Genomic DNA, 11551 nt, shown 5'->3' with positions numbered 1-11551 from the left:
TTCACCGTGTTAGCCAGGATGGTCTCGATCTCCTGACCTCAGCCTCCCAAAGTGCTGGTATTACAGGCGTGAGCCACTGCACCCGGCCAAACGCATCAGATTGTTATCATAGCATCCTGAGAAATGACTCAGATAATACTGTCTCCAATCCTTGACCATTCTTCTTTAAATTGTGTTCAAAGCACACCTCCAAACAGATTTTTTAATTGTTCCTTTCTTTTTTTTTAATTTTAATTTTATTTTTTATTTTTTTTGAGACAAGGTCTTGCTGTGTCACCCAGGCTGGAGTGCAGTGGCATGATTATGGTTCACTGTAGCTTTGACCTCCCGGGTTCAAGCAATCCTCTCCTCTCAGCCTCCTGAGTAGCTGGGACTATAGGTGCATGCCACCATGCATGGCTAATTAAAATTTTTTATTTTTGTAGAGACAGGGTCTTGCTATGTTTCCCAGGCTCATCTTGAACTTCTGGGCTCAAGTGATCCTCCCACCGTGGCCTCCCAAACTGTTGGGATTACAGGTGTGAGCCACTTTGCCATTTCTTTTATAGGTCCCTCTGCATATATTTAACTGCCCTCCACTGCCTCAAAATTAAATCCAAATGATAGGAAAGATCTTGGGCTAAGGACCTGTTTGTTTAAATTAGGAATCATTATAAACACATGTTAAGCAGAGTATCCTGGGTTTTCAGCGTGAGTTTGTCTTTAATATCAAAAAGCTGCTAAATGTGAGCTTGTTCTATTATTTCATTAGCTTAAGCACCAAATCAGTGTCACAGCAGCCACTAAATTATTAGATAATGTCATTACACCATTATTTGTAATCAAGGGACATGGTAAGATATAGTCCCAGGGAAAGATCTTCTGCATTATGGTAAAAACAACTGTTGAGGACATTGGCCACAGGGTTGCTCAAAGCCACCTTGCTGTCTACCACTTGAAATTTCTTCAGTTGTGAAGTACCCTTGTAATATCTGCCCTTAACCTGCAGGTACCAACTGTCAATACCTTCTTTCACACAACTTTCCCTAATGCAGTGGCTATCTATGGGAATGACAAATACATACTACTTGCGGGTACCATATGAAGGATTTTCATAAAACATGGTACAGGTTAATGTAATTGCAATGAACGGAGGGAGCTAACTAACCTTAGCTCAAAAGACATTTGGGAGCTAGGCATGGTGGTGCACACCTTTAGTCCCAGCTAGCAAGAGGCTGACATGGGAAGATCAGTTGAGCTCAGGAGTTTGAGTTCAAGCTGGGCAACATAATGAGACCCCATGTTTTACAAAAAAAAAAAAAAAAAAAAAGACACGTGGTGTACTGACCTCTCCCTAGTCTCTTGGGTTCAGCAAGGTGATCCTAGACCTTCCTTATTGTATGGGCCTTTTGCATATCTTCCCTGAAGGCACCAAATGAAAGCATATCTTGGCCTATTTGGTGATGTTTCAGGAATTAAATAGAAAAGTTAACAGCAAGGGATGGATCTGAAGATAAAGAGTCAGGCAATGTGGAGCAGCATGAGCTGAGGCTGATGCGGATATCAGGACCTTGCATGCCACCCAGGCCCAGGAACAGCAATAGAGGAACTTGGACATAATTTACAAGCCTGGACCCTGACAATCAGGAAGGGCCAAGTGCAAACTAGCATAGCTAAGCCAAGACAAATTTAATGTTCCAGGATGGAGCTGAGTAAAATCAAGAGGTGAATGTAAAAATGCAACATTATTAATTATAGGGAAATCTGGATACAGGAATGTAAGCTAATCATTATGAGGCTGGAGAGAGGTGATTGGCCTGGTGAAAATGTTGCTTTTATATGTTTTATTGTCTTATAAACAATTTAAGTGAGTGAATGGATATGGCGGACAAGGAAGAATTTGTAAGTTCCCTCCCACTTTTCCAAAAATATTTCAGGTACTCAAGCCATCACTAGGTTGAGAATTCCTCTTGACATTGTAAAATCAAGCATGCAAAAGTTAACTTTTGATTGTATCTCCGTGTGAATAGTTAGATATAGAGTTCAGTGGCCAATTGGTGTGATCTGAGTGGAAAGAAGTACATTGTGGGGGGCCAGGTTGGATGTGAGGGACATCAGACAAAAAACAAGGCAAAATTGTAGAACTGGATGTCTGAAGAGATGGGGGAAAGAATTCCTTAGTTCATGACGTCTTAATGGGATCACATCACCTTTCCAAAGCCAAGACTTTTTATAATATTGTAGTAAGCACCACAAATCAGAACTGGGGATTTCTGCATCAGGCTGCTTATTACAACATCAGAGATTTATTTAAACCGTGTTTATTAAAAGACCTCTTCTGGATGCGCCTACGTCTTTTCAGGGTAGCAACAGCTGGGCCAGGGGTGATCAAGAGTGAAGAGTCCTCTATTTGGTTATTGACAAGAAAGAACATGTTCCAGAAAGGACTTTTACTCTCCTTTGATTACCCGCACTCCCTTCAAAGACAAGGAGCTTGGAATCCCTCATGGACTCTCACTGCCCTGAGTCTGGCTGCCGTGAAGATGACTTATCAGACATTCCTTTGGGACAGCAGGATCAGGATAATGGGCAGAGGGGAAAGGAGAGTCCTGGTTCTCCCCGCTTTCTCCATCCAATCAGTGTTAGTTGTCTTTCCGTTGCCCACTAACAGGCAAATAACCTGACTCCTCTCCTGCCAAATGAAGCTCTACCTCAATCTAGTGTCAATTCAACTCTCAAGCAATGCTGACATGGACTCTCTTTTGGAAACAAGGCATTAATGTCTTCAACACCGCCTTCTACCAAAGAACACAGATAGTCTGATTCTATCTGGGCCACAAAGCTGTCCTTTCCTCCTCATCTTAGTTGCTTCTGAGGAAATATGGCAGCAAGGTATTTGAGGTTATCACTTACTGAGCAGGTCACCCCTGCCCTGAGCACAGGGCAGGTGGGATGGGTCAGTGGCTGGGCCTCATTGAGGAAGGCTGTTGCAGAGGAGGCCTTGTTAGAGACGTCCTGGGGATGTCTCTTGCCAGTTTTATGTAATTCAAAAGGCAATGGGAAGGAACTCACTTCACTGTGTTACAGGAACATTTTGTGTGTGTTATGCCATTTAGGTTTCAAAAAATCTATGAATGCTCACTTATCTCTGTGTATCATATTTGCCTGTAAGCTTCCAGTCCTCTAATTAGAGGGCTCGAGGGCACAAATTGTCCCTATTCAGATTTGTATCCCCAGTACCTAGAGGAAAGCCTATTGGAAAGCATATTGTTAAACTTGGAATATGTATGTTGTATAAATAAATAGTTGAACATTGTTAGAATCCCTTAAAAGTAAATGAAGACTGGCCAGGCGCAGTGGCTCAAGTAATCACAGCACTTTGGGAGGCCAAGGTGGGGCAGGGTTGGGGTGGCTTGGGGCCAGGAGACCAGCCTGGGCAACATAGCCAAACCCGATCTCTTAAAAAAAAAAAAAAAAAAACTTAGGATATCAAATATATACCGCTAGGATGTGAGGATATCGCTAACATACAAGTTGAGCTATTCCTATTTGATCACATAATGACACAGTAATGGAAATGTAATTTTACACAGATTTTCATCTTTCTTCTAGACCAGTTTTTTTTTTTTTAGTGATTTTGTGGTTTTGAAATTTCTAGAGATATTTTTGGTAACTATAATAAGTGGGGAGGAAATCAGTGCTAGTATTTAATGGATAGGGAACAAGTGTGTTCAGAGTAAAATAATTTGTGCATGGCCTACACAATTTATCACTGTTTTCTTGGCTGCTTATGTAGGTAAGAAAAGAGCTTAGAATTATCTGAGCTTCTACCCTAACTCCTTTTATTTTGCATGGTTTTAAAATGCAGAGTTTGCTGGGAATGTAACTATCATGTAAATTGAGGAAAATCATACCTCTGTCTTTGGAAGCTCTTTTAATAGACTGGGGGTGGCTAGCAAGCAAAGGTCACAAAACAGGTTTCATCTCCTTCCTTTTCACCAAGTCCTGCTTTGGTTGACTTGAGGTAGGTTAGTCCTTGGCCCTTATTTATTTATTTATTTATTTATTTATTTATTTATTTATTTATTTATTTTGAGATGGAGTCTTGCTCTGTTGCCAGGCTGAAGTGCAGTGGCACCATCTTGGCTTACTGCAACCTCCACCTCCCAGGATCAAGCAGTTCTCCTGCCTCAGCCTCCTGAGTAGCTGAGACTATAGGCACGCACCACCACGCCCAGTTAAATTTTGTATTTTTAGTAGAGATGAGGTTTCACCCTGTTGGCCAAGATGGTCTTGATCTCTTGACCTCATAATCCATCTGCCTCGGCCTCCCAAAGTGCTGGGATTACAGGCGTGAGCCACCGCACCTGGCCATTGGCCCCTATTTGTTGGGAACACTTGCTAAATCTGAGACAGAGAAAATCACCTTTTTTTGTTTGTTTTTGAACTGGGCAGCCTCCTGAACCAGAGTGGGCCCAGAGAGACTCCCAGAGAATCACCTTCTGTTTTTTGTTTGTTTGTTTGTTTGTTTTTTGACAGAGTCTTGCTCTGTCACCCAGGCTGGAGTGCAGTGGCATGATATCGGCTCACTGCAACCTCAGCCTTCCAGGTAGCTGGGACTACAGGCACCCGCCACCACGCCCGGCTAGTTTTTGTATTTTTAGTAGAGACGGGGTTTTACTATGTTGGCCAGGCTGGTCTCAAACTCCTGACCTCAGGTGATCCTCCCCCCTCAGCCTCCCAAGGTGCTAGGATTACAGGCATGAGCCACCATGCCCTGCTGAAAATCACATTTTAACGTACTACTTTATTCAAGGAATCAGAGCAAAGAGAAAAAACAAGAATTACTTTTTTGTTAACTCCATGAAAAATATGAGGAACTCTTCTAGTAAACAATTTTATCATTTTCACAATGATGAGTATATAGAGCCTGCCTGTTCAGCCTCTCTTTTGAACAGAATTGGATAAATATGACCAAATCTTTGGCCTTGGGATTCATTTTTTTATATTGTCCTTGGGTCTTTTACTGTGAAAGCATTTTTCCAGGTAGAATATTTTAAGTTAAAGTTCAAGATAAAGCTGTATATGAAAAAATGAAATGTGTACAGCTGATGGTAAGTGAGATGACGATGTTAGGGTACACAGATACACATTTAAAGTGTTCATTGTTATATGTTTATTTTAATGTGAATGAATAATCAATACATCAAATCTGTGGTTAAATGAAGAATTGTTTGAGCCTGGGAGGTTGAGGCTGCAGTGAGCTATGATCCCACTACTGCAGACCAGCCTGGGTGACACAGCACGACCTTGTTTCAAAAAAAAAAAAAAAAAAAAGTATCAGAGTCTGACTTACAGCTCTGCTATTCACTAACCTCGTGACCTCAGACTCAGCCCTTGTTTTCTCTTTTCTTTTTTTTTCTTTTTCTTTCTTTCTTTTCTTTTTTTTTTTTTTTTTGAGATGGAGTCTCGCTCTGTCTCCCAGGCTGGAGTGCAATGGGGTGATCTTGGCTCACTGCAACCCCCGCCTCTTGGGTTCAAGTGATTCTCCTGCCTCAGCCTCCCAAGTATCTGGGATTACAGGTATGTGCCACCATGCCTGGCTAATTTTTGTACTTTTAGTAGAGATGGGGTTTCACCATGTTGGCCAGGTTGATCTCCAACTCCTGACCTCAAGTGATCCGCCCGCCTCAGCCTCCCAAAGTGCTGGGATTATAGGCATGAGCCACCATGCCCAGCCTGGGAAGATTTTCTAAGTGCTGGACCTTAGAAGAAAATAATCTTGTCCAGGATATGATTAGAAAGAGGGTCCACGTATGAGCTGTGTTATTTTTTCTAGAGGAGGGAGTGAAAAGATGGAGAGTAGAGCACCTACATCCTTCAGATGAAAGGAAGCTCCCCCCTGATCCCAGACCCCAAATCCTCAGGACTTCACATTCTCCCCATCTCTCCTCACTCCTCCAAGTACTCGCCTGAGGAACTCACTCTGTCACATCCTCCTTCCTCTGACGCAGCCAGCGCTAGTGCCTCCACCCTGCACATTCTCCTGGAGAGCTCCACAACTTACACACAGACCCACCTCATTTTTTTAACTGCCACATAGCACTAAGGGAATCCCAATATTAAGGAATGATATGTTTAATTCCCAGTTCTAGCACGAATTTTCTATGAGGACTACATTCTGGTCCTCAGCTATGAAATGTAGCTTGGAATAAAGGACCTCACAAATTCCTTCTAGCTCAGACTCTTGTAGTTCTTTGAAGCCCTGATGAGGAGTGTGTGTGTGTGTGTGTGTGTGTGTGTGTGTGTGTATAGAGGAATATCTACATAAAATGTAATCTACATTTCTGAAATTTTTTACTATGTAAATCTGTTTTTCTTAAAATACTATGCCTAAATCCAGAAAAAAATCACTAAAATAAATTATTGTCCTATATATACATGTATGTATGTATGTTATTATTGTTGTTGTTGCTACCTTAAGACAATCAAGAAAAACATTTAACTATTACATTGCAGTCAACACAGAAATCCCTATTTCTTTTCCTTTCTTCAACAGAGCAAGAGAAAATGTCAGCACAGGAGACAATAAGATGATCTTACACCTCTGAGACTATTTAGGTTTGAGGTTAGTACACTGGGGGATATCAATCAGCAAACATTAATGTAGTCATTTCCATCCTTAGCTGTCTCTATCAGCTTCACCTACCTCATCTAATAGGAAAACAAGAGACTAAAAGTCATTAAACCTAAGAGGAACTTGGATGAGTGCTTTAAGGCCTAAAATATCTCAGCATCATTCAAAATGTTTATCCCTCATGGTTTTGCAAGGAGTGTTGGAAATAAGGAAGCCACTTCCTCTTTGGCACACCTATTTCATATAAGGTAATTGGGATTAAGCCTCACAACAACACTGTGCAGTAGGTAATACTCTCCATAGTTTTCTAGAGCTGATACAGGCTTTCCTCTGTGCTTACGATCTAAGGTGACCCATCATCGGGCTTATGTTTGTGTATCATGAAGGATTTTCATGTTTCCCTTGTAGAGAAGAGAAAACGCTGGGTGCTGTGGCTCACTCCTGTAATCCCAGCACTTTGGGAGGCCGAGGGGGGTGGATCACCGAAGGTCAGGAGTTTGAGACCAACCTGGCCAACCTGGTGAAACCCCATCTCTACTAAAAATACAAAAATTAGCTGGATGTGGTGGCACACACCTGTAATCCCAGCTACTGGGGAGACTGAGGCAGGAGAATCACTTGAACAAAGGAGGTGGAGGTTGCAGTGAGCTAAGATTACACCATTGCACTCCAGCCTGGGTGACAAAGCGAGACTCCATCTCGAAAAAAAAAAAAAAGAAAGAAAAGAAAATCTCAATGGACTCCTCAGCCTCCTCAGCTCCATCAGTAGGAGTTGTGAAGGTTATGGGGGCACTCCTTGCATTGGAAGTAAGACCTCCCACCCCAACAGGTTAATTTTCCACACTCAGCAGTATTAGGCACAGTGGATCATTCCCTCCTTTTGATGAGGATGACCTGGGAATGGGGCTTCTTGTGACCGAAATAGGGATGAAAAGCGTTGTGAGATCAGTCCTGGTCCCTCAACGCAGGCAGTCATGTCAAGGCTGCATGATGGTCTCTCGGATACCCCTGTCTCCTGGCTCTTCCCTTACCATCCAGGCCTTTCATTCTCAGGCTCCTCACACATTTTTCCTCTTGTCTCTGGTAACTTGATGTTGGAGGTCCCCAGGAGTCAGTCATGGGTCTTCTTCTCTGTCTGCACACAATCCCTTGGTGATCTTATCCAGTCTCAAGGTTTTAAATGCTGTTGATTCTCTAACAACTCCCAAATACATACTTACTGCCCAGCTCTCTCTCTTTGGAGTAGTACATCGGACTGTCTATTTGATATCTTCACTTGGAGGTCTAATAGACCCTTCAGACTTAACATGTCCCACATTATCTGGGTGTGGTGGTATGCACCTGTAACCCTAGCTACTCGGGAGGCTGAGGCACAACAATCGCTTGAACCCGCGAGGCGGAGGCTGCAGTGAGCCGAGATCACGCCACTGCACTCCAGCCCGGGTGACAGAGCCAGACTCTGTCTCAAAGAAAAAAAAAAAAGCTACCCATTTCTTCCCCCATTCTACTTCCTGCTTCATTTTTTCCATAGAACTTATCACCTTAACGGTCTAATTTACAAATGTTTATTGTCTGTGAGTATACATTGTGTGTCTAGGTCACTAGAATGTGACCTCCGTGAAAGCAGACATTTTTTTTGTATGTATGTCCTGCGTTCTCTGATGACTCCCACGTACCTCTAACTGTACCTGGCACATAGGTACTCAAGAAATGTTTCCTGAATAAGGCTCTTCAAATCAAGAGCCCCAGTGGGCCCTATGAATGCTGCGAAATAATTGTACTATAGGGACCCATTTGTGGGAATACTCACAGCACTAAAACCCCTTAGTTAAGAGGGATCTGAACACCCTAAGACATTTCTGCATAACTTCTGGCAGCAACTTCGCAAAGCACTATAGCCACCACACACTGTCCCTGAGATGTCAGAGTCACTGACGGATTTGGGCCCTAGGACAGCCTTTACCAGCTGCTGGTGTGGCCGAGTCTCCACTCACGAGTCCTAGGCTGGTAGGTTCACTAAGGTGTGCAGACACCCCCACTCCTCCTGTGACAAGTTGCTGGTGGCCGCTGAGCGTTCTTGGCGGCAGAGTTGCACCAGCGGCCTTCGGCGATCCGCGATGATCGCAATGTGTAAGTGCGCCTTCCAGCCAGCAGAGGGCAGGAGCGGCTGCGATGTCCCAGGCCGGGCTTGCGCGGGCTCCTTTCGGCGCCTTTCACTGCTGGTTCCACCTCTCTCCTCAGCTCGCCGCTTCTTCCAGGGCGGGAGTGAGGGAGGGGAGGAACGCTGGAGGAGTGAGCGCGTGCGGGGGTGCGGGGGTGCGGGTGTGTGGTAGTGCAAGGAAGCATGTGCTTCTGGAAAGCTTTCCCGGGATGATGCTCTCTGGGCTCACGGGTACGATTTGCCCACAGCGAATGTTTGTACTATGCAGACATTGAAATAGAATGAGGTCCACTCGTCTTCCAATGGCGGGTCACAGGCTCCTGGGAAGGGGATCTGAAGCCATTCCACCGAGCCACCCCGCTTCCTTTATGGAGATAATGCCCAGACTTGCCCTCACCGCGTTGGAAAGAGCTGCCTGGAGGGAGGACGCCGAGCTGGGGCAACTCCTCCGGCGCGGCCGCTTAAGCGCTGAGGCTGATTCCAGCAGCCGCCACAGTGGCCGGCAGGGGACGCTGTGCCGCTGAGACCCAGCGGGCCGAGAGGCACTAAAGTTGTGTCTCCTGGTTCTTAGCTGAGACGGACTTGAACTTCCAAAAGCCTCCTTAACCACCGAGGAAGCAGCAGAATGAACAGGCTTCAAATAATGAGCGCTTGTTATATGCCACGAGCTCTCCGTCGCGGAGGCGGCTGGATGTGCAGAAGGAGGGCAGGGCCGGGAAGGAGGGACGGCTGCTCCACTCTCGGCCTGTCTGCCTCGGGCTGCAGGCTTGGGGTTTGGAGGTCAAGTCTATGCCGCATCGCTAGAGTAGTTTACAGTGGTGAATTTCAACTGTAAATTGAAATTCACAGCTTCGTTCTTTAAACTTTGTATTACCAGGGACCATTCCTTAGCAGGCTCAGAAAGGGCTACAGTGAGGTAGGCTGTTTGATTTTCCTTTTACATATACAGATACGTTGTACATGCAAATGGCAGAGGTAAATTCAAACATTAGGAGAGCAAATGTAGCGAAAAGGATGAAGACATCCTACTTTTCTTTTCCAGATGCAACAATTTGCAGTTTTTTGATATCCTTTTACTGTCTATGCATATCTACATGTTATATTCATAAGCTCATTGACTTGTATAGGTAGTGTTTATCTCCTATTTCCCACCCACAAATAGTAACATTCTGTACACAACGTTCTACACCATTACCTCTTTCCACTAACAATGTATTTTAGACATATTTTATGCCAGTAGCAAGAGTATATCTCATTCTATTTTGATGTCTGCATAGTACAGGCATACCTCAGAGATATTACGAGTTTGGAACTAGACCACTGCAATTTTTATTTTTATTTGTTTATTTATTTATTTGTTTATTTATTTTGGGACGGAGTCTCGCTCTGTCGCCCACGCTGGAGTGCAGTGGCGCGATCTCTGCTCACTGCAAGCTCTGCCTCCCGGGTTCATGCCATTCTTCTGCCTGTGCCTCCCAAGTAGCTGGGACTACAGGCGCCAGCTACCACACCCAGCTAATTTTTTGTGTTTTTAGTAGAGACAGGGTTTACCGTGTTAGCCAGGATGGTCTCGATCTCCTGACCTTGTGATCTGCCCACCTTGGCCTCCCAAAGTGCTGGGATTACAGGCGTGAGCCACCGCACCTGGCCACAATTTTTATTTTTTAAAACACAATTTTTTTTTTGTTTCCCAGTGCATGTAACAGTTACATTGAAGGTGGCCATTGAGACCTGAGAGCCCACAGGAAATAGAGTTCGTACATCTGTACGTCTGTGTTTCTGTAAACAAAAGTTCCTTGGCACAGTGCTTAGACTATGGACAGCATTTTGAGGGTGCCAGTCCTAACTCTAAGTGTATGATACAAGTCAGTTAGTCAACCTTTATAAGCAGGTAGGGTGCAATGGACTGAGGGTGAAGCTCTGGTCTGGGCCTAGGGTGTCAGTGCAGGGATGGAAAGACATATCCAGGGAGGTGACTGGAGGGGTTAGTTTGTCAGACAGGGACTAGCCTTAGGATGCCAGTTTCCTGGAAAAACAACAGAGGAACTCAGACATGATTCACAAGCCTGGGGCCGTGACATCTGAAAAGGCCAAGCAGAGACTGGTGTGGCCCAGTGAAGGTAGGTTTGATGGCTGTGGATGCAGCCACAGGGGAGTCCCTTAATCCCTCTTACAGGTCACTGAGGAGAACTGCAGTAAGGTGTTTCAAGTAGTCACTTACTGAAGACTGCTCTGAGCAGGTCACCCTGCCATTAGCATGGACATGGAAGGTGGGGTGGGTCAGCGACTGGGCCTCCCTGAGGAAGGCTGTTGCATGGGAAACTTTGTTTAGAGACATCCTGGGAATTTTTCTTGCCAGTTTTTCATCATTCCCTGTTGGCCTCTGTTGGGGCAGAGGTCACACATATCTGAGGTAGTGCAATCTGCAAGAATGGTCTACAAAAGCAGTATTATTCTCCATCCCATACAGCTTCCAAAACTTCTTGACGTTAGCAATTTCTTGTGGGAGGAAAATTCATTCATAATTAGCTATCCATGGTCCTAACTCATGATTTTCTGTGGTTTTAAGAGAATGCCAGGCTTGGTTGTCTATATAAAGCACATGGACTTTATGAAAGGACACATGAGGTTAGAATGAGAGCTCTGCTACTCACCAACCACATCACCTCAGACAAGGAGCTTGCCTGCTCTGTTCCACCAGGGAAACAGTAAAACCCTTTATGAATGCAGCAAATAATAAGCCTGTTAGTGGATCACCAGCATCTTGAACACAG

General features: G+C 44.5%; 1 protein-coding gene across 1 annotated transcript in view; it reads left to right on the top strand.

Moving 5' to 3' along the window:
* LOC105536812 (coiled-coil domain-containing protein 107-like) overlaps nucleotides 1–9581 on the top strand; it is a 15875-nt gene extending 6294 nt beyond the window's left edge. The window contains 2 exon segments of the mRNA XM_011976294.1: nucleotides 8671–8924; nucleotides 9392–9581. Coding sequence (XP_011831684.1) covers nucleotides 8671–8924; nucleotides 9392–9581 — 444 coding nt within the window.
* The last annotated feature ends 1970 nt before the right edge of the window (nucleotides 9582–11551 follow it).

The sequence above is a fragment of the Mandrillus leucophaeus genome, unplaced genomic scaffold (genome assembly GCF_000951045.1).
Source record: "Mandrillus leucophaeus isolate KB7577 unplaced genomic scaffold, Mleu.le_1.0 Scaffold163, whole genome shotgun sequence".
In the NCBI taxonomy this organism is placed as follows: Eukaryota; Metazoa; Chordata; class Mammalia; order Primates; family Cercopithecidae; genus Mandrillus; species Mandrillus leucophaeus.
Note: the sequence above shows the minus strand (reverse complement) of the source record. Positions and strands in the feature narration are given on the sequence as shown.